The sequence below is a fragment of the Ailuropoda melanoleuca genome, chromosome 12 (assembly GCF_002007445.2).
Source record: "Ailuropoda melanoleuca isolate Jingjing chromosome 12, ASM200744v2, whole genome shotgun sequence".
NCBI classification, from domain to species: Eukaryota; Metazoa; Chordata; class Mammalia; order Carnivora; family Ursidae; genus Ailuropoda; species Ailuropoda melanoleuca.
The window spans coordinates 54,815,698-54,837,866 of NC_048229.1; the positions used below are offsets into that span (position 1 = coordinate 54,815,698).

General features: G+C 54.6%; 2 protein-coding genes across 16 annotated transcripts in view; both read left to right on the forward strand.

The window, feature by feature from the left end:
- The window catches only part of NLRC5 (NLR family CARD domain containing 5), an 85,724-nt gene extending 71,096 nt beyond the window's left edge, over positions 1 to 14,628 (forward strand). For 10 of the 15 annotated variants that reach the window (XM_034639287.1, XM_034639289.1, XM_034639286.1 and 7 more), the window contains 16 exons: positions 61 to 147; positions 638 to 715; positions 1,686 to 1,769; positions 2,078 to 2,161; positions 3,527 to 3,610; positions 4,307 to 4,390; positions 6,766 to 6,849; positions 8,589 to 8,672; positions 8,976 to 9,059; positions 9,203 to 9,280; positions 9,998 to 10,081; positions 10,165 to 10,236; positions 10,504 to 10,587; positions 12,247 to 12,330; positions 12,643 to 12,726; positions 13,543 to 14,628. In XM_034639287.1, the coding sequence (XP_034495178.1) occupies positions 61 to 147; positions 638 to 715; positions 1,686 to 1,769; positions 2,078 to 2,161; positions 3,527 to 3,610; positions 4,307 to 4,390; positions 6,766 to 6,849; positions 8,589 to 8,672; positions 8,976 to 9,059; positions 9,203 to 9,280; positions 9,998 to 10,081; positions 10,165 to 10,236; positions 10,504 to 10,587; positions 12,247 to 12,330; positions 12,643 to 12,726; positions 13,543 to 13,654 (1,351 nt within the window). In that variant the 3' untranslated portion in view covers positions 13,655 to 14,628. Of the gene's footprint in view, positions 1 to 60; positions 148 to 637; positions 716 to 1,685; positions 1,770 to 2,077; positions 2,162 to 3,526; positions 3,611 to 4,306; positions 4,391 to 6,765; positions 6,850 to 8,108; positions 8,190 to 8,585; positions 8,680 to 8,975; positions 9,060 to 9,202; positions 9,281 to 9,997; positions 10,082 to 10,164; positions 10,237 to 10,503; positions 10,588 to 12,246; positions 12,331 to 12,642; positions 12,727 to 13,542 lie in introns of those variants that run through there. The other 5 variants (XM_034639300.1, XM_034639293.1, XM_034639296.1 and 2 more) reach the window with 5 other exon arrangements.
- Positions 14,629 to 20,221: 5,593 nt separating this feature from the next.
- The window catches only part of CPNE2 (copine 2), a 49,069-nt gene continuing 47,121 nt past the window's right edge, over positions 20,222 to 22,169 (forward strand). The window contains exon 1 of the mRNA XM_002912257.4: positions 20,222 to 20,944. The gene's annotated coding sequence lies outside the window, so the exon portion shown is untranslated. The remainder of the gene's footprint in view (positions 20,945 to 22,169) is intronic.

A 22,169-nucleotide genomic window follows, 5' to 3' on the forward strand; every position in this document is an offset into this window, starting at 1 on the left:
CCCCCCACCCCTCCCCAGCCCACCCTGGGGGATTTTCATCTCCTTCTCCTTCCGCGACAGGGTGGAGGAGCCGTGGGTAGGCAAAGCCGGGGTGCTCACCCTGCTAGAAGTCTGCACCCAGGCATCAGGCAACGTCACCGAAATAAGGTGAGTTGAGGGAGGAGGCCCCTCAGAATTCTTCATCTTTTCATGACTTTTGGGACCATCGCTCACCTAGACATCAGTCTCTTGCCCTGTGTGGTAATAGCTATGTCACTAGCAAATTCTCTAGATCCCCGTGATGGCAGGGGCTACACATATTTGTTGGGACCTGTGCAGTAATCAAGCTACAGTGCCAGAGAGAGGAAGGCAGCCTCAGAATTAAGACAAAGAGCTGGTGGATCCCAGGTGGACACAGCTGGGAGTCCACTCTGGTTGCCTGAAGCGGCCCCTGGATTACAGTAAGCACATATCGTGGCTCTATGACTAGAGGTGACAGAATGACATGGAGCAAAGGCTTTGGAGTCCCACTGACCTATGGCCAGATCCCTGCTTGGCCTGGGAGCTCGGAGTCAGTAGACCGGCAGCCCCAGGCAGAGCTCAGCCTACATGGGAAAGCGGCTTTGGACCTCACACTGGCCACCCCTTCTCTCCTCAGCATTTCCGAGACCCAGCAGCAGCTCTGTCTCCAGTTGGAGTTTCCCCATCAGGAGAACCCAGAGGCTGTGGCCCTCAGGTGGGACCTAGTACCTGGGCCCCCAGGGGGGTCGCTGGAGATGGAGTGGGAAGAGGGGTAACCTCTGCTTCTGATCAATAGTTCTTTTTTTCTTTTAAAGATTTTTATTTATTTATTCGACAGAGATAGAGACAGCCAGCGAGAGAGGGAACACAAGCAGGGGGAGTAGGAGAGGGAGAAGCAGGCTCATAGCGGAGGAGCCTGATGTGGGGCTCGATCCCATAACGCCGGGATCACGCCCTGAGCCGAAGGCAGACGCTTAACCGCTGTGCCACCCAGGCGCCCCCTGATCAATAGTTCTTGTGCCTTGCTCAGAGTCCTTTGATGTCCAGAGTGTCTACATGGCCAAAGGTCTGGCCCAACCTGCCCAACTCTACCCCAGACCTCAGTCTCAGCTCCAGTCATCCCCACCACCTTTCAGTTCCCCCAACACCACCTTGCTCCATTTGACCTCAGAGCTTTTGCACAGGCTGTTCCTGGACCAGAATTTTCTCTCCTTGCCTACCCTCTTCCTCCTTTACCTGGCTAACCCCCCGTTATCCTTCAAGTCTCAGCTTAAATGCCACCACCTCAGGAAAGCCCCTCTGAACCCCCAGATGTAGTCATGTTCTCCCATGATCCACTCTTATAGATGCCTAGGTTCACAGCACCCCTAATCCATACAGCACATTTTGGAAATTAAAATGTCACCCCTTTTGAGTGAATGCAGCCCTGCATGTGTACATTCTGGGGAACAGACCACAGCTGGATCTCAGCCCCAGCTCACCTCCTTGGCTGGGTCCCCTTGTGCAGTGAACAACATGCACAGCCATACCAGCTGCCCCGTCTGGACTTCTCCTTCATAGCACTTCCCATAATAGAATAAAAAATTGTGGGATTTTATTTCATTAGCATTTATTTATCCCTAAAAGGTAAGTCCCCAATGGTGACCCAGGTGTTCAGAAACTCCTGCCTCCCTATCTACCTCCAGGTTGGCTCACTGTGACCTTGGGACCCACCACAACCTTCTTGTCTGGCGGCTGATGGAGACATGTGCCAGGCTGCGGCAGCTCAGGTCAGACCCCTGAAACACCATCTAGAGCCCGGAGTTCTCTGGTCACCCCCCCAGTGCCCATGCCAGGCCACGTGGGAGAGGCTGGCCAGGCCGGGATGGGAATGAGCAGAGCCCGGGGAAGCATTACTTTCTCTGGCCTTCTTGCTTCCCTAAGCAGGAGAGAATCGCACTTGGCCAGTGGGGGGAGATTCCCAGGGTGGCATAGGTGCCCCCACCGGGAGCTCTTGGGCTCCCCATCTCTGTGTGCTGGATGATCTCTGAGGTGCATCCAACCCGAAATCCTCTGGAATATGCTTGGGCCTTTTCAGCTTGTCCCAGGTGAACCTCTGCGACACCAGCTCCCTGCTTCTGCAAAGCCTCCTGCAGTCCCTCTCTGAGCTGAAGACTTTCAGGTATGCAGACGAGATGTTCACTGCCCCCTGCTCTGCCCCCACACTTCCTGCCCTCCCCAACCCAGGCTCAGCGGAACTCTGTGTCCCCATCCCAGGGACTGGGACCACTTGCGGTCCCGGAAATCATGGCAAGGCATGTGGTCATCCACATGGCCACATAGTAAGAGTGATTTCCTCCTCAGCGCTTTCTCTTTTTCTTTTTCTTTTTTTCCTTTATTATTTGAAATAACTACAAATGAACAGAAGACCTAGGAGTGGTTCCATATACCATTTTCCCAAATTCACCCCTTGTCTATATTTTTTCGCATTTGCTCTTTCTCCCTTCCTCACCCCTCCCTTCTGTTCTCCTCTCTCCCTCTTTTTCTGAGCCATTTGAAAGTAGTTGCAGAAACATGCCCCTTCACCCCTTATTATTTCAGTGAATTTCCTAAGAACGAGAACACTCCCTTCCATAATCCAGTAAACTTATAAAATGCTGGAAATTTAACATTGGTTAAAAAAACCACTTGTCATTTGCCTTTTGTCTACAGTTTGCAACAGCCCTTGGCCCCTCTTTGTCTGGCATGATATTGTCATGACATTTACATCGCAGCGGTTTTGTCAGATGTCCTTCAGTTTAGCTTCAGTGTTTCTCACGTTGAGATTTAGGCTCTGCACGTGGGGCAGAAATCTCACAGAGGTGATACCGTGTTCTCCCCGGGAGACACACGTTGTCTCTTTGTCCCCTGACTGGTGATAAGAACTGTGATCACCCAGTGAAGGTGGGGGTGTCTGCTGGCCTTTTTCCCCCTGCAAAGCTACTGTTTCCCCGTTTCTCATTAATCCGTATCTTGCAGGGACACTTGAAGACGCTGTAGATATCCTGTCCTTCCTCGCATTTTCATCTACTAATTTCAGCCTCCATTGATAATTCTTGCCTGAATCAAATGGCAGTATGACGGTTGCAAAATGGAGCTCTTCTCACTTTTAATTCTCTTTAATCCAAGTGATTGCATCAAGGAGAAGGTGTCCTGTTGGTGCCAGTGTACCTTTAACACCTGTCTAATACCTGCTACTCATTTTTGTGGTTTAAATAAAGATGCAGAGCTCGCGGTAAAAGCCCGGTAGCTAGCTAGACTTACGGTGGTGCCCGCCCAGGCATAGATGGCGATGTTGCTACCCAAATATGGTTTAGGAAAATACTCAACTAGTCCAAGCTGTATCTAAACTTAATGATTCCACTGTGGGGGAGATTTGTAAAGGGAAGGAGGGCCCCTTCCCCCTGCCCCACCCCTCCTCCTTGGCCTCTGCTACCAGCATTCGGAGCTCCCGAGACCCAGAGCCCCAGAGCCCGGATCTGACCTGCTGCCCTTTGACCCCCACCAGGCTGACCTCCAGCTGTGTGAGCTCCAAGGGCCTGGCCCACGTGATGTCTGGTCTGAGCCACTGCCACCACCTGGAGGAGCTGGAGTGAGTCGCAGAGGTGGCGGGTGGGGGGATCCGGGAAGGGATGGCCCAGCGAGGGCAGGGGTGGAGAGGACAGCTGGGCCTTTGATATAGTCGGTGGTGGGACTTCAGCCTCTCACTGGGCTCCCTGCTGAAGCCTAGCAGCCCTGGGTGTGGCCTGGGAAAGCTGAGCATTGTCTTTTTGGTCCCAACTTATCAGTCGCTCAGAGTGACCCAGGACAGATAACCGTGCCGTCTGGGCTTAGACTGGCTCACGTAAAATGTAAAATGGGGGTCGTTACCCTTCTCTGCCGAGGTGACTGTGGGCGTCAGGGTACAGAGAGGGCTATGGGGCCGAAGGGATCACTGCACGTGTGTGTGTGTGTGTGTGTGTGTGTGTGTGTGTGTGTCCTTGTGTCCTTGTGTCCTTGTGTCCGTGCGTCCCCTGTCCCTGGCTTCCTCTTTTGCAACCCTCAGCCAGGGCATCCTTTCTCAGCTGGGTCAGCTGAGATGGCCATACCCCCTCGTCAGAGACCCCAGATCCCAGCCCTTGGAGCCAGCAGTGCCCCAGCGGGGCCTGGACAAAGAGGGTGGTCCAGGATCTGCAGACCCCACGCTGCCCTCCTGAGAGCACTAAGAGCCACGGGGCTAGTGAGACAGCTCAGCTTCAGGAGCCGGGCAGCCTTGTCCAACACTCACCTTGTACTTGGTCCCCTCCAGCTTGTCCAACAATCGGTTCGGCGAGGAGGACACCAAAGTGTTGATGGGGGTCCTGGAGGGGATGTGCCGGCTGAAGAGGCTCAAGTAAGTGGTGGTGGTGAAAGGGGGTGGGGGCGTCGCTGGGAGCAGGTCTAGGGACCTTTGCATCTCTTGTGAACACAAACTGTGACATCCCTGGATGGATACAGAATCGATACAGCGATCCAATCGCCCTCCCTTTGACTCCCTTAGCTAACTCTGAGTGCTGTCAAAATGCTTGATCCCCGGAAATAAAATACACTGACCCAAGCCAGACATTAACTGGCTCGTGCCACAGAAAATTATAAGGCAGCTAACTTCATGCATGGCTGTATCCAGGGGTTCTGTATTTGTTCTCTCTCTCCGCCCTGTCCCCACCCCCATCGCAACTTCATTCTCAGGCAGGCTTTCCCGGCGGCGGCAGGGTTCCTTTCTACCATTCTCGTGGAAAGGGACCATCTTTCTGTCTGTAGTTATAAGACAAGGCTCTAGATGATTCTCACTGGACTAGCTCAGGTCACATGCCCGCCCCTAGGCCAAGCACTGTGGGTCTAAGCACACCGTCTTCTGAGTGGCCAGATCTGGGTCACATGCCCACCCAGCTATCTGGTCTTGGAGGGCCGGTGGTGTTTCAGGGTGCTATTGTCAGAAGGAGGGGAAACAAACTGTGGGCAGGTAAGACCCACAGCTGCCCACTGCTATTTGCTTACAGTCATTTCCTTACTCTCATCTATAATGGAATCACCAGGTTCCAGCAAGAGCAGAAGCAGCGTGAAGGACAGGACCTCCGCACCCAGATATAACAGCATCTAGATATAGCCTTTTACATGGTGTCTTCTGCTTTTAATCTCTAAGTGTCTCTGATGACCAGAAATACACCCTAGTTATAAAAATTCCGTAATTGCAGAAATACGTAACAAAGGACACGAAAGCCTCCGGCAATGACACCCCCCGGGGAAACTGCTGTGAATGAGTAGCCTTCTGACTTTATGCCCGTTAACAGTGACATTCTCCCACTTGGTCCCTTTCTGCTTGTCCTAGGGACCGGGGCATGGATGGTGTCAGAGGGACCTCTGACCCGAGGACCCACATGTCTTTCTCCCAAGCTATTTCTTTGCCTGCCCCCACTCCCGTGTGCCTTCACCTTTGCTCAGTCTCCCTTCCTTCTGAAAGCTTTTGTTGCTGGGGGGAGGGGGAGGGTTGGAGGCCCAATGAGATCATTGATTGGCCCATGCACGCATTTGACAGGTGTTTACTGGGCACCTGGGCCAGGGCCTGGGGCTGGAGGTACTGCAGAGAACAGGACAGATGTGTGACCCTTTTCTGGTTTCCTAGGCAACAAGTTCCACCCCTTACCTCTCATTCCTCGGCCACCCCAACTATTAAGGGGGTATAATGAAGAGAGGGGACAGATGGCTCCCCACTGCCTGGTCGCCTCTGCCTGTTCCAGAGCTGTCCTTTCCGAGTGTCTCCCCGCTGCCAGGCAGCTCTCCTTGAGTTCTCCAGCTGACCTCTTCCAGCTCTCCATCTGTGGCCATTAAATGGTCAGGGGCATGGCCCCTGGTTAAGAGCCACGCCACCTGGGTTCAGCTCTTAGTAGAGTGACCCCGTGTCCCAGTTTCCCCAGGGCTGAGAGTCCCACATCCTGGACTCCCCCCTTGATTCTAGGCAGACCAGGACACCTCTGAATGTGTGAGCCAGGCAAGTTACTTCTCTGTGCTTTTCTCCCCATCTTAACTTTGGGGGTAATAGCTGTACCCACCTTTTAAGGTTGTGGCAAGGATTAAATGAGATAATACATATGAGGTCCTTAGAACAGAGCCTGGCACAGAGTTCACACTCTGCCAGTACTGGCTGCTGCTGCCATTATTATATTATTATTATTATCATCATCATCATCATCATCATCATCATTTCCCTCTCCTGCCCAGGCTGAGGGCCTGAAGGAGCGTGATCCCATGGGTAACGTGTGGTTGGGGTCCAGGCATGGGAGTCTACAGCCTTGGGTTCTGTTCCCGTCGCCTCTGCTTTCTGTGTGGCCTTGCACAAGCTCTGCAGTCACGCTCTGAGCCTCTAAACCTCATCTGCAAAATGGCGACAAGAGGTTCCACCTCTCAGGACAGCCCCGAGCCCAGGGCTCGGCCTCGAGTGTAGCTTGCTCTGTGCTCGATGGGACGCCTGGCCCGCAGTCCAGGTCGAGTGTGATTCGGAACACAGACCGGCTGCCCGGGTGGCCTTCGCTTGTGCAGAGAGACGGCCTTTGGGTGTCTCGTGCGGTTTGGTTTTGTGCAGTGTGGCTACTCCGTGTGGGTGTAAGTGGCTGTCTTGGAGGTCCCTGGGGATCGCTGAGTGCCGAGGCCTCAAGACTGGGTGGGGCCTCGCTGTGCACCTGTGATGCACCCCAGTGATGCCAAGGCCTCCTCTGGCCTCCTCTCCTCCAGCCTCAGCCATCTCCCGCTGGGTGGTGCCGCACTGGCCGCGCTCACTCAAGGACTGGGCCACATGACCCTGCTGCAGAGCCTCCGGTGAGTGGCCAAGCGACCCCGTGGGAATGAGTGGGAGGACGCGCAGCCCAGCTCTGTGGGGACCACCGCCCAGGGAAGCACTAGGGGCCCTTCCCTGAGGACCCTCCGTGGTTCCCGTCCTGGGGACGTTGCTGCCCTCCCAGGTCGGCGCCCACTGCTCTTGCCTTCCGGTGCCACCAGCTCCCTCCCGCTGCAGAAGTGACTGGAAGGGGTTGGCCCCGGGTCCTGGAACAGCCCTTAATGTGCACACATTCCCCTGTGTGCTTGTTCCCGTGTCTGATTCTACGTGCCTGGGTTGCCCAGATGCCGCATTTCTAACAAGCTCCCAAGTAATACCGATCCTGGGGGCCGCAGACCAGTAATGAGGGTCTAGACTCCGATGTGGTGACCTTGACATTCTCCCCGTGGACCCCTGGCCACCTTGATTAACAGATACAGCACATTCTTTTCTTGGGATTTTGCAAAATGTAAAATGCGGTGACTATAGATAAACCCAGGCCACACCCCAAAGATGCTTTGTGTCTCCCCAAGTCCCCGCCCCCATGCCGGGCACGAAGAGTACACAACAGACAACGTCAGAGAGTTCTAGGAAGCCCAGCAGATGGGACTAGGTCATTTCATCCAAAATTAATTTTTAGAAAGGCACTTCCCTAAAGTTTAATTTGTGAAATGAAAGAAAACAAAACAACCTTCATATCATCAACCCAGGGCTGAGACAGTTGGCCTCTGCTGGTTTGTTGGATTTTGTTTTTCACTACTTGCGGAGGCAGGGTAAGATCAGGGTACAGAAAAGACAGTAAATTGGCTTTATGGAAAAGCCCAGCGTTTGTATCGATGAGAACACCTGTGCTGTGAAGAAAAGACTTGCCTGGATTGCGGAGCCCACGTGAACTGGCATTCAGCCAGGGTGGCCCGGTGCTCCCTGACACACAGGCAGAGGCAAAGCCTGGCCAGGCCAAAAAATGTGGCCACAGCTCCTGGGGAGGGGGAGGGGGAAGCTCTGGGCTTGCATTTCCACTTTGCCTGGGAGTCACAAGCGGTCCTTGGCTAGTCATGGCTCCTCCCTGGGCTCAGTTTTCTCATCTGGACTCTGGGTACAGTCATTCCCATCTTGCCTGTCCCCCTCCCCAATCCCTGAAGTTTAGTGATTGGCATATGGGTTCCTGGGTGTGTAATAGCTTTGCAAACTGTAGCGTTCTTAGCACAGCACCTGCAAAGTCCTAGGCCTCCGCTCCTGACCAGGGCCTCTGCTCCTCCAGTCTGAGCAGGAACGGTATTGGTGATGTCGGCTGCCACAAGCTTTTCAAAGCTCTCAGAGCTGCCAGCAGCTTCAAGGGGCTCGGGGGAGTCGCCTACCCCTCCCCCAACCCAGCTTGGGCAGGGTCTGGTGACAAAAGCAAGGGGCTCCTTGACTGCGTGTGCTCTGCCCAGCTTAGTCCCGTCACTGTCACCCACTTCCCACTGAGTGACCCCAGGCCTAGACCGTCGGGAGACCCCAAGATAGGATGTGAGAGTGTGGATTGCAGCAAGAGGGATTGAGGTCAGTCATCGGGGAGAACATCCTAAACAGAGGACAAGAGTTTCAAGTCCTCACCTAACACAGGGTGAGGGGACTTGCTCCATGTGAGCTGGGGCCTCTCTCCAGATTCCAGCATCATCTTCTGTTCTGGGAGGGGGACGTGGACAAAATGACATGGGTGGCAGGTGGATGGCTCCACTTCTCCTATTCTCTCCCCAAGTTTGAGCCACAGCCAGATCAGAGACATCGGTGCCCAGCACTTAGCTGCCGTCCTCTCAGAGCTGACCGAGCTCAGGAAGATAGAGTGAGTGGTCAGTCCTACTGACGGGGGCCCCCAGGAGCCACACGAAATTCAGGGGAGACAGTGGCCCCAGATCAAGCTGACATTCCTTCCCCAACCTCAATGTCCCAAGTGGTGGGGCTGGGTTACCTGCAGGCCCTGCCAACTTGCCCTTCAGCCAGCCGAGGCCCTTCTCCTCTCTGGTCCTGTCTGCCCCGTCAGGCGGAGAAGGTGTGTGGCGGGGGTGTGGTCCCTTGGGGCCCTAGCAGGTGCAGTGGGGTGGGGGGACCTGGGCGTCCAAGGGTCTAATGTCCACCCTGCCCTCAGCCTCTCAGGGAATGGCATCGGCCCGGCTGGAGGATTGCGGTTGGCAGAGTCTCTCGCCCTTTGCAAGCACTTGGAGGAGCTGATGTGAGTGTGTGCCCTGAGGGCTGCCCTCTGCCCTTCGTGTCCCCACAGCCCTCCCGGCCTTTGTGTTTCCCAGGGGGCCCAGGGCCGTGCAGGGGTCTGGAGCCGGCTGCCCGGTGCTCAGCCTCACCCCCCTCGTCTTCCAGGCTTGGCTACAATGTCCTGGGGAATGACACCGTCCTGAGGCTGGCCCAGAGACTGCCCCACCACCTGAAGGTCCTGCAGTGAGTGTCCGTCTGTCGGCGGCTTCTGCGGGGCTCGCTGGGAGGGGTTCCCTGGAACACTGGGGGATCAAGGCCCCCACTGACCGAGCTGCCCGGCCTTAGGTCAAACCGTGGTACATCCTAGGGCTGCCTGCCCCCACCCTGCCCACTCCTCCCCTGCTTCTAGAGGCTGGGGCAGGGCGGTCAGGAGACCCAGCCTCGTCCTGGGTTGCCATCAGCCCCTTCTGGGCCGCGGCCAAGCCGCTACCCCTTCTGCGTCTGTTTCTTTATCTGCAAAAGAAGTTAACAATGGTCTCTGCTCAGCGTGTCCCTGAGCCCGTCTCTGAGGGGAGTAAGGCAGTGTCAGCAAAGGGCTGGGCGGGAGGAAAGCACCAGCTGTGCCCACGTCTCCCCGAAGCCCCACAGCAGCCCCAGGCCGGGATTGCTGCTTGCTGCATTTTCCGGCAAGGGAACCAAAGCCACGAGATGTATGGAGAGCTTACTTTACTTACACGTGAAAGAACCAGGCCTTGAATTTAGGGTCTCGCTCCCAAAGCCAGGGCCCCTAATACCCACCCCCCTGGGTCCTGTGTGGATGGGGTGGGGGTTTGGGGTGGCGGTTACCCAGATGGTCTGATCGTGAGGCCTGACACAGTGCTGGGTGCGGGGGCTCTGGGAAGGCCCCCAATCCGCATACCCGGTCCCCCAGGCTCCCCTCACCCGCTCCCCTTTCCCCAGCCTGCCATCTAGCGGTCTGAGTCTAGAGGGGGCGCTGATCCTGAGCCAGGCCCTGGATGGATGCCCATATGTGGAAGAGATCAGGTGAGTAGGGGCCACGGACCTGGCAGAGGGGCAGCCACGAAGGGTCTGGGGGCTCCTCTCACAGGGGTCTCCCTGCCCTACAGCTTGGCAGAGAACAGTCTGGCCATAGGGGTCCCACATTTCCATCAGGGGCTCCCGCTGCTCAGACAGATAGAGTAAGTAGCCTCTCTTGACAACCAGGGGAACTGGGGGTGGGGTGGGGGGCATCCCTTCTGGCACCTGGGAAGGTCTTTGAAGGGACCGAGGCCTCAGGTATCAGGGAGCCTGGGGCAAAAAGGGGCAGCTTCCTAAGTGTCCCACCCTGCCCCCCCCCAGCCCCCGCCTCCTCTCCCTCCTGCTCTGACTGCATGGGGGGCAGAGGTGGGCTGGCTGGACATGGCCCTGACTCACACCCTTCATCCCATCCTCCTGTTCGTCCCCAGCCTGGTTTCGTGTGAGATTGACAACCACGCTGCCAAGCCCCTTGCTGCCAGCCTGGTGCTCTGCCCGGCCCTGGAAGAAATCCTGTGAGTGCTTGGAAGGGGCCTGAGCTGGGAGAAACAGGCGTCTAGGGGCTCAGCCCGGCTGCCCACTGCTGTCCAGCCTGAAGCTGGTCGCCTTCCTCCCCAACCGGTCCCCCATCTGTAAATGGGGAAGGTCATTCTCACTTAAACCTCCTCTTGAGGAAGTTTTAATATTTTGGCCGTGAGCGATGTTGGGCAAATCCATTCGGCGTCTCCTGCCTGTTGCCCCACCTGCGGCGTAGCAGAAGGGAGGCGGGGAGGTAGACTAGCCGGTCTCTGGAAGCTCTTTGCCCCTGACCTTCCCTTGTAAGGCGGCTGGATAGATCAGCTCATCTGGTTTATGGAGCTGCAATTTATAAACCACCTGCTCGTGGTGAAGCATGGCTGAAACCAGCATGCCCCCCACCTGCCCGCTGGCCGTGCCCACCTCCCTCTTGGCAGTCAGAGGCGCTCTGACTTTGGGCAGCCACAGGGACGAACCACACTGCCGGGACGAGCCTGGGACCCTGACCACACGATGGAAGAAAATGCTCTTTCCTAGGGTACAGGACGCAGGGCATTCTAAGAGGATATTATTAGGTTTGCATCTTAAAGTGTTTTTTTAAAACATGTTTTATTTAAATTCAGTTAATTAACATATAATGTATTATTGGTTTCATAGGTACGGGCTTGTGATTGATCAGTTTTGTGTAACACCCAGTGCTCATTACATCACGTGCCCTCCGTCATGCCCGTCACCCAGTTACCCCTCCCCCACCCCCTCCCCTCCAGCAGCCCTCAGCGTGTTTCCTGTGATTAAGAGTGTCTTAAGGTTTGTCCATCTTAAAGGTTTTAATCCTTCTCATTACATGACACCAAAGAGAAAGCCTCAGATCCATCCTAAGGCATCTTTAACACCTAACACTGGTGATTCTCCTTATTTGTTTATTTGATAAAAAAAGAAATATTGTATATGACCATGGAGCAGATAATTATTCCATGCCCAAGATAAATTAGAAATTAGCCAGTGCAGCCTAATTGCCACGGTCTTGAAATATGACCATGCCAGAAGTGCTTGAATTTTTTCCGCTTTGGTTTTTCTTCCTGATTCTCCCTTCGTGACCAGCAGGGGGCAGGCTACAGGCTCAGCACCTTTGGAAGGATGGAGGTTCCAGCGAGAAGTTAATACTGTTGTCTGCCCTGTATTTATCCTTATAACTGCCTTCTATTTAGGGTTGTCAATGCAGGTTTCCCCATTGATAGTAGTGACAAGTATTTCCTAAGATTAATTTTTTTAAGTTAAAAAAAAAAGCGGGGGGGAGGACTGCTTTAAAGAAAACTGGGGTGCATAGCCAGGGCAAACGTGATGTAGGCACATGCGTGGTAGAAGTTTGGATCAGGACATTGTTGCTGCAGACCACGTTCTCTGAATTCTCTGGACAGCCAGCTCTCAAGCTGTCTGGTTATTGAGGGATGACCAGCTCATCTGGGGTTGGGGGCAGGAAGGGACCACCTCCACGCTGAAAAGTCTTTGGGGAGGGCACACAAGCACCCCATCAAGTGGCCTTTCTTGCTCCTGCGTGGCAGCCTCTGTCGTTGGCCCCCAGCCCTCTCCACCTGCAAGCTTGTCTCTACCCCTTGACCTCACTGTTCTGCCGCTAACCTCAGCCCCCACCCCTGCAGGCTGTCCTGGAATCTGCTCGGGGACGAGGCGGCTGCCGAGCTGGCCCAGGTCCTGCCGCAGATGGGCCGGCTGAAGAAAATGGAGTATGAGGGGCCGATCCTGGGAAACAAGTACCGGGGGAGGACGCGAAGGGGAACCTCCATCCTTGGGCAAAAAAGCCAAGAGGCCTCTGGGTCAGGCCCCTGCCTGCCAGAGAGTCGTCACTGAGTTGCTCATTCTGGTCCAAGCCGCGGCCAACCTTAGCTCTCCCTGGGTTCCAGCCTTCAGCCTTCCTGCTGAACTGTTGTCTGTTGGGTTCTATAAGCGTCTCAGCCTTGGGGCAGGGGATATAGGGGAGCCCATCTCCCACACTCATACCATTTCTCTTTCCCCTTTCTCTGCTATCTATTGGGAAGCCTGGAGAAGAACCGGATCACAGCTTGTGGAGCCTGGCTCCTGGTCGAAGGACTGGCACAAGGGTCTGGCATCCAAGTCATTCGGTAAAAAGGGCTCACGGGGGCAGGGATGATGATGGGTGGGAGGCCACACCAACTCTACAGTGTAAGGGGACTCTCTGTAGGAGGAGGCAAGACCTGGCTTGGGGATTATCAGAGAGACTTGGATCTCTCCACCCAGAATTTGGCAGCAAGCAGACCTGAATCAAATCCCAGATCTGCCATTTGCCAATTATGAAACTTAGTAACTCAACCTCTCTTGACCTCAATTTCCTCATCTGTAAAATGGGCTCAACGATAGTATCTACCTCAGAAAGTTGCTGTGAGGACTAAACGATTATATAAAGCACCGAGCCCAATGCCTGCCACATACTAAGCCCTTAAAATGGTCTTATCAGAACCACCAGAAGCAGCCATATAGGTTGTGCACTGCACAAGGGCATTGCCTCTACAGGACATCATTTATACAGTAGATATGTTGGATTTCTAGTAAATAGTAGGAAGTGGCTTGTTCAATAGAAATCAATATTTCATGACAATTTAAATGATGGCAGTAAAGCGTCATGAAGAAGGGGAGCTTTTTCCTTATTTGCACAAATGCGTCATGTGAGCGTGGTCCTGGCTGGGGTCACAAGCTCCTAGGGATGGAGGCTGAGTGGCAGCAGTCAGGAGGTGGGTGTGGAGGGCACCATCGCCCTAGGGTAGCCGTGCTGGTCTAACCTGCCTCTGCCAGGTACCTCTGGGCATGGCTCTTCCCCCTCTTGGGCGTGGGTCACCCCATCCATCGATAGGACAGGGGACGGAGAGAAGAGGATAAGCAAGCCGCTCCTAGAGCTGAGTGCCTGTCTGTGTGCCCGGCAGCCTCTGGAACAATCCCATCTCCCCTGACGTGGCCCAGCATCTGCAGAGCCAGGAGCCCAGGCTGGACTTCGCTTTCTTTGACAAGCAGCCGCAGCCCCCTCGGGGTAGTTGATGGTCCCCCTCGAGATCCTTCGAATTCAGCCAAGTGAAGCCAACTTCCACTCACCAGGAGGGCTCAGGAAAAGAGCCTCGGCTGGGCGCCCCTGCGTGCTGCCCCAGGAGGGAGGGGCGTATTTGTCTTGCTGTCATCTTCAGGAAGGGACCAGGAGCGTCGTATGGCCAAAAGACCACCCCGTATTGCATGTGGCATGCATGGCCAGTCAGGCACATGTCACATGACAAAAGGGTCATGATGTGATGTGTGACACAGAAGGTCACACATGGCAGAATTCTACGTGACGTTTTGTGGACCTTGCCGCATGACCTGTGGATCAGTGACATGGGTCCTGGCACCGCATCGTGGCAGGACACATGATCTGCGGCTCACATATGACATGTGACAGATGCTCATATCATAGGACATGTGACTGGCCAGAGACCCTCAGGCTAGTTATAAAATCTAATTTATTACTTTGTAAAGCCAAGTATGTATTTATATATTGCATTTTCAGAGCAGCTAAGCCAAGGAATGTTCTCCACCCAGAAATGGGAAGGGGAGAGTGTCCAAGCACTGACTAGCCCAGTGGCCTGAGGGCCAAGCCAGGGACTCAGCCACGAGGCTTTTGGATGAGTCCCATCTTGCCTCAAGCCTCGGTTTTCCCATCTGTAAATGAGATGACTTCCTCTTCTTAAGCCCTGGCTTGCAAAGACTCTGGGCCCAGATCTAGGTATGGTGGTTGGGAATGGACAGGCCCAGTCTGACCTATGTCACGGAAGAAGCCAGGTCTAAGGGTGTGGAGGTAGGCACTACCAAGATAATCAGGCAAGGCCACCGGGTGTAGACACTACCTCAGCAGGATCCGGGTGAGCTCCCAGGGGCTTCACATGCTACCTAATGTTCTTGTTATTTCCAAAAAGGCCCAAGGATGGCCCTGCCACACTTGAAGCCAATGCGACCAATAAATGTGGATGGTGTTCCAGCCTCTACTCTGAGTCTGATGTGTCCTGCTGACTCACCAAGGTCAGGAGTGGTTCACCCCCTGCCCCAGGGCCTGGAGAGCAGGACAGACCGCAGAGAGGTGAACTGAGAGGAACACTGGCCTGGGAGTCAGGAGACACGGGGTCAAGTCCAGACCCTGTCTCTGTTCGATTGCGGGCTCGTGGGCACGTTGCCTCCCCACTCCAGAGTCAGGGGCACCATGAGGGTATTTAGAAGCTCAAAGTGTTAGAAGCATTCTTTGTTTGACTTACATGATATTTAAACTCTTTTCTGAATCAATCGTCAATATTTAAAAGTGAGAGCTTTTACATGAAAATGCAGATTTTCAGCTTTCGTTAGGTTTTAGTCCCCACACTCCCACTCAAGAGGAAACCGTGGAGTCGTTTGACCGTGCCCTTTAGATATGGCACGCATCTCTATTTGCCACAGTCCCCAGCACTCCCCAACGTGTCTCCCCTCCCTTTTGCTGCATGCCTAGTCCTTGTGAAGCCTGGAAATCTCCTGACCTGGAGGGGGCCACTGGTGGGTGGTATGTAAAAAACCTGGCTTGGAAAGTCAGGTGGGCATGGAGTGGACTGTGACTTGACTCCTTGCTCCTGGTCTTTGAAGACAGAAACTATCTCTGGACATAAGTTAGTAACACCCCTGACCCCCAGAACCTTCGGAGGTGTCCAGGAAGCATGGTGTATAAAGTCTCCAGTAAGCAGAGGTACCGGTTACATGCGAGTTCCCGTCCCCTGTTAGAGTTGAATATCATATGAGGTGATGAGATGCTTGAAATGACAGGAGAACAGCACCCACTCCCTGTCACCTGCCTGTGGGCTGAACAAGTGGATCGCTGGAGAAGCTTTCCTCCAGAGCCCCACCCCATTGTGAAAGGCAGGCAGGCGGGGTGCAGTTACAGCCTAGCACCACTAGAGGGCAGGTTGGCCCACTGGTGATTCCTGAGATGCCTTCCTCGGCCATTGGACCCAGAATGAGGTTAAGAGGTGATGCTAGGAGCTGTTCCCATCTGGCTTATGAGTCTGGGATGTCCTGCATGCTGGTGGCTTACCTGGATGGCTCAGCACTGACCTTTGCCGCCCTCCACGTTGTCCCCGGTCCCCCGGCAAGCACGAGGAGAAAGTCCTCCGGCCAAGTGCCAAGCACCCACACCCCGCAGGACACTCTTATCGGGCTCAGGTCAGGGCACACCTGGCACGGAATGGTGCCATCTCCCTGGTTGTGGGGGAGGGGAGGGGCAGGCAGAGGTTCTAACAAGTGTGCCTGGAAAACTCGAGCCCCGGATTCTGTCTCGCCTTCCCAGGTCGCCGAGGTGACCGTGGGCCCTCGGGGTGCACCTTTCTACCCAGGGGGCCCTGTGCTGTCTTCTCTCTTTCCCCAACACTGAAGTGTGAGTCCCTGCGAGCCAAAGATGACTTGCCCAGGGACATCATGGCGGAGGAAGGAACAGAGCACCAAGCAGAAGCTCTAGGCCAGGTGAAATGCACACCGGGAGAGCTTCGAGCTCAGGGACACTCTCCATTTGCTGTTGATTCGTCTTACTTTTCTTCTTTCCCCTTCCGCTCTGCCCAAGGTCTAAAGCCCAAGGAACTTCCAGCAGCTGCCCTGAGATAACCAGTTTCTTCAGCACCGCAGAGCTGCAGAGCTGGCCGGGCCCACCCACCTTGCTTATTTTATTCATCTCCCTCTTCTGCCACCTGCTTGCTGGGAGGCCTGGACTGTGTTTCTCCCCAACAACATGGATGAGGTCCAGTCTCCCCGCCCCCTTCCTCTGAACAGTAAGCTGTTTAAGTACCTACATGAAACCAACGCAATTCAAGGAAAAGTCAGGCTGTGGCCAGGTGCTCAGTGTAAAGAAAATGGTGCTCCCAGGCTCTGGACGAGAGTCTTCTCCCCAGGAATGTGGTTGGGCCAGTAAGAGTCCTGTCTGTCTGCAAAGCTGGGAGAAGCTCATTCTACTTTGTCACTTGGCCTCTGTCCCATGGTTTTACAGATTGAATATCGACCTTTCTTCTTGTCCTCACAGGCCTCAGATCCTCCCAGATTGCCCCTTCCGTCTTGTCCACAAACACACCCATCTGAAATCCACTGCCCAGGCCGATACTTCTTGAACTCTAAAATCGCAGTTACGGAAATGTCCCGTGCGTGGAATCCTCTGGGCATCTAGTTAACATGCAGATGTGGGTTCAGCAGGGGTGGGGCAGGGCCTAGGAGTCTGCATTTCTAAGAAGCCCCCAAGTGACGTCTATCCTGCTGGACCACGCTTAGCTTCGAGAGGCTGCCTGTCCACCTGTGAGCGGGGCTCACCCCTGACTACAGGTTAGAATCACCTGGGGAGCTTTTTGAAATGCCTTTTTAAAAAACTGAGTATTTAGGGGCGCCTGGGTAGCGCAGTCGTTAAGCGTCTGCCTTCAGCTCAGGGCGTGATCCCGGAGTTTCGGGATCGAGTCCCACATCAGGCTCCTCCGCTGGGAGCCTGCTTCTTCCTCTTCCCACTCCCTTGCTGTGTTCCCTCTCTCGCTGGCTGTCTATCTCTGTCACATAAATGAATAAAATCTTTAAAAAAAAAAAAAAAACTGAGTANTGCCTTTTTAAAAAACTGAGTATTAAAAAAAAAAAAAACCCAGGCAATGCGGTGACCCTCTCTTTCCAGAGGAGGACACTGAGACCCAGACATTTTTCCTGACTTGTCCAAAGGCACATAGCTTGTAAGGGGTCACACCAGGAAGCAAGCCTGTGTTTCGTGACTTTGTATTTTCGCTCACTTTTCTCTCTAGTTTCAGTGAGATGCACACAACAGACGGCCCTGTATGAGTTCAAGTGCACAGGCTGAGGACTTGACTCGCACATATGGTGAAATGACCACAGTAAGTTAATTAACATCCAGGGTCTCCTAGAGTTACCCCCCCCCCAAAAAAAAAGAGAAAGAAAAAAAGGTTTTTTTCCTTGAGATGAACGCTCTTAACCACGTTCACGTTTTGTGACTCAGTCCCACAGGGGAAGACCCAGTTTTCTCATCTGTACAGTGAGGGGATGAGCAAACTGAAACAAGGCTCTAGGACCCACTTTCACCAGCGCTGCGAAGGTGACCTGCTGGTTAATTCTCCCTTGGGGAGGGTTTTGAACCCTCTGTCACCTGCCCTGCCTGGTGATCGTTCCGTAGGGCTTCTACCATCTCCTCTAGACCCATAGCCATCATCTCAGCCACGATCTACTCCCATTTGACAAAGGAGAAAACAGAGGCCCAGAGACGAACGAGACTTGCCAAGGTCACGCAGCCAGTATTCCGGGAGCCTCGATTCCAATCGTGGAACGAGAAGGACGTGGAGGAGGTCCTGGCTGGGGATTTAACTGGTCTGCAGGTCTGTGTGTTCTTCAGAGAGAGAGCCCCGCACCAAGTCTGGAGGGCTGTGCATTCTACCCAGCCCTGCTTCTGCCCCCAACCCCCCTGCAGGGCCAGGGCCAAGGCCAGGCCGAGGGCGGTGGCCGCACCCCCGCTGGAGCTGGACACGCCCTCTGGACACATCCCCAAGCTTCCTGGAAAAGACCTTGCGTGGCTGCTTTGGTAAAGGTCCTCCCAGGGCTGGTCTCAGGAAGTTCTGGGGACAGCTGGCCTTCCTCCTGCCCCGGCGGCCACCCTGGTGAAGCACCCCATCCCTACTGCGTGTCTCTCCCAGCCTCCAGAACAGGAGTCCTCCCTGGCCTTTGGAAACCGTACCTTGTTGCTCATCCCACACCAACTCCAGCCCTGCTCTGACTGCCCAGAAAGGGACTTTTACCCTGGGGAGGAGGTGACAGAGAAGGAACTTTCACTAGAGAACAAAGGCCAACTGGGGTCCCCAGGTTGAGTGCCTCGGACAGAAGCGTGCAGTTTCCTGGGCTGCCCCTGTGGTCCCCACCCCGTATTTCAGCACAAGGTTGGGGCTGACCGGAAGGGCAGGGGGCGCTGGGCATCCTGAGCCTAGAAGGGAGCCTCCCTGCATCACAGCGACCGCAGCTCCGGAACTTAAAGATAGTCCTGTGTCTGGGCGCGCTTGGTACTGTTCTAGCCACAGGAGGGTCTCACTGAATTCCCACAAGCATCCCAAGAAGCAAATACTAAATCTATCCTTCCATCTCACCGAGGAGGAGACTGAGGCCCAGAGGCCTGAGTGGTCTCGCCCAGGCAATACCTGGAGTGGCCGGGATTCAAACCCAGAGTCACGACTCCGGGCCTGAAATCTGGCCCTGGAGTCAGCCATGAGATTCTTGAGGGGACGTCTCCCTCATGCCTGTGTCTCTGTGTCAACTCCCTGTGGCAGACGGTGTTCTCCGAAGATGACCAGTTTATCTCCCATCCCACCTGCTCTCCCTACAATGTGACAGGGATAGTCCTGTCACTGAGAGGCCGGTCTGTAGAGTGAGCTGGTAACTACGGCAGCAGTGACATCATGTGACTTCCAAGGCTAAGCTTCTGTAAAAGATAACAAGGCTTCCCCTGGTTCTCTAGGACGCTGCTCACTCTTGGAAACCAGCTGCCATGTTCCGAGGAAGCCATGGCCACATGAACGGTCATGGACAGGGGTTCCAGTGGCCAACTCCAGCTGAGCTCTTAGCTGACAGCCAGCATCAACAGCCAGACACATGCCTTCTAGATAACTCCATGGTCTGACTGCAGCTCTTTGAGAAATCCTAAGCAAGAACCACCCCAGCTGAGCCCAGGTGACCCCCCCGAGCCTTGAGAGAGAATAAGGTTTGGGGTGACTTGGGATGCAGCATAAATAAGTGGGTCCCCCCCCAGCCAGGGCTTGCCACACAGTCTCTTTCAGAGTGGCTTTAATTCACAAGCACACTGACGTGTACAGGCAGCCCTAGTTATTCTGATCTGTCTGTCCAGACAGCCTAGGCGGTGGACATAAACACCCAGACGGCAGGTGTTTTACACACACACACACACACACACACACACACACACACACACAATATAGACCTATTTCAGGAAATCAAGGCCTTCTGCTTTTGCAGACAGAATTCTAGCAGAGCGAGGAAAGACTCCCTTCAACCTTTTGTTGTAACAGCCTTGCATTGTGTGTGGATCAAGGATGGAGCGTAGAATCAACATGTGATGGACACTTGGCCTTCATCAATTGACCTCTGCCTCTCCTGACCCCTGACCTTGTTTTAGACAGCATTCACCGCTTTAATGTATACAAGTCAATGGTGTGAACATGCCTACAGTTGTGTAACCATCACTATCATCTAATTTCAGAACGTTTTTAATCATCTCCCAAGAAACCCCACATTTTTTTTATTTTTTTAATTTTTTTTTAAAGATTTTATTTATTTATTCGACAGAGATAGAGACAGCCAGCAAGAGAGGGAACACAACCAGGGGGAGTGGGAGAGGAAGAAGCAGGCTTATAGCGGAGGAGCCTGATGTGGGGCTCGATCCCAGAATGCCGGGATCACGCCCTGAGCCCAAGGCAGACGCTTGACCGCTTAACCGCTGTGCCACCCAGACGCCCCTCCCACATTTTTTTTAAAAGATTTTATTTATTTTTGCGAGAGAGAGAGAGAGAGAGAGAGAGAGAGAGAACACGAGCAGGGGGGAGGGCAGAGGGAGAAGCAGACTCCCCGCTGAGCAGGGAGCCCAATGTGGGACTCAGCCCTTGGACCCTGGCATCTTGACTTGAGCGGAAGGCAGATGCGTAACTGACTGAGGCACCCAGGTGCCCAAACCCCGCATAAATAGCAAACACTTCCCAATCTCTCCTCCTGGGCCTGGACAGCCACTAAGCTGCCTTCCGTATCTGTGGACTTGTCTAGTGTGGACATTTCATGGAAATGGAATCACACGATATGTGGTCTTTTGTGACTGTCTCCTCTTACTTAGCACCACGGTTTCAAAGTTCGTCCAGATTGTATGCGCGCCACACCTTTCTATGGCTGAATAATACTTCACGGTGTGGATAGACCACATTTGGCTTATCCATTCATTGCTTAATGGGCATTTGCCTTGTCCCCACTTTTTGGCTATTCTGAACCATACTGCAGTGAACATTTGTGTTTTTGTTTGGACAAAGGCTTTCATTTCCCTTGGGTAGATACCTAGGAGTGGAATTGCTTGATCCCTGACCTTTATTTTATTCTGTCCCTTTGGCCAGGGATCCAGGATCTTCTTCGCCCTGGGCAGGCCCAACTACCTCATTCTTCGGGGCTCCTGGAGGAAGTCTGACCTCCAAGGCTGAGTTCGGTCTTCTGTGCCACCCTGCCTCCAACCTTTGCACTTTTCACAATAATACAACTACCTGGGTCAGAGAGGTGAGAGGAGCTTGAGGGGAGGGACTCTGCTTGGGTTCACCATTGTTCATCCCAGGACCTGCCTCTCCTGTGTCTCCAAAGCAGGGAGAGGAAAGGGATGCTGGGGGCCAGATCAATCAGGAAGGGCTTCTTGGGGGAGGTGGGGCTGGAGCTGGGTCTAAGTATGCCTGTAGATCCGTTTGCCCCACAGCTGAGCTGAGGGCTTTGAAGACCTAGGTGAGGAAAGGTGAGGAGAGCTTGGAGAAAGGAAGGAAGGATGGGGGACAGGCAGGCAGAGAACAAAGCTCAGAACCCTGGGGTTTTTTAGACGAGGCCCCTCTAAGGCTGCAAAGTGCCTGTGACTCAGTCTGAAGGGAGGTTTATAGGCTGCAGTGTGAGTCTCCCGTTAACCCTCTCCTATCTGGAATGGAAAACCCACAACCCAAGCGCCCGGTCCTTGAGCCGCAGAACCAAGGGCTCCGGACGTGGCCGTGAGATCTCCCCCACAGTCTGGTTAAATGAGGCTCAGCCGTCCGAGGCCCTGAATTGGGGGTGGGGGGTGCACATAAATACCGCTGAGTGGTCTGCAGCAGGAGCGCCCGGCTACAGATGCATTTCTTAAGAACTGGTGCTTCTTCTAGGGTAAAAGATGGCCTTCGCAGAAAGGGGGGGCTCGGTGCCAGCGCCTCAAGGCCCCCCTTAATTATGCTCCCGCTAACCAGCCCCAGGCACTGTTGAAACTGTCTTTTATCTTATCTTCTCTGACAAAGAAATATGTGTCATCTTCCCAGTGTCTGGCGGCAAGAAAATGCCAAGCTTTTACTATGGGAGGGGGGGAGACACTGCGGTCCTAGTGCTGCTCAACACGGCCCAGAACCTAGCCCTGCGGTGTACCCCCCGAGGGCGCAGCGCGGGGATCTGTGGGTCGAGGCTGCAGGCGGTGCGCTGGAACCCCGCAGGCCCGGGCTGAGCCCACCCCTCGGTTCCCGCGTCCGCGGCCCTTAGCGTACAGTGCTCGGAACTCGGAGGTGCCCGCGGCTCTGGCGAGGCTGGCTAGGGAGGGTGCGAACCAGCGGCGCTCCGATCCGCGGAGTCCCAGCCTCGAACGTTCGGACCCTCGGGTTCCGGCCCCGGGCGTTCGGCCCCCGCGGCGACGAGAGCCCGGAGCGCTAGGGCGCGCCAGCCACGGGCTCGGAGCCGCGGGCGGCGGGCGGGACAGCGCCCCCGCTCCGCCCGTGGGGGGCGC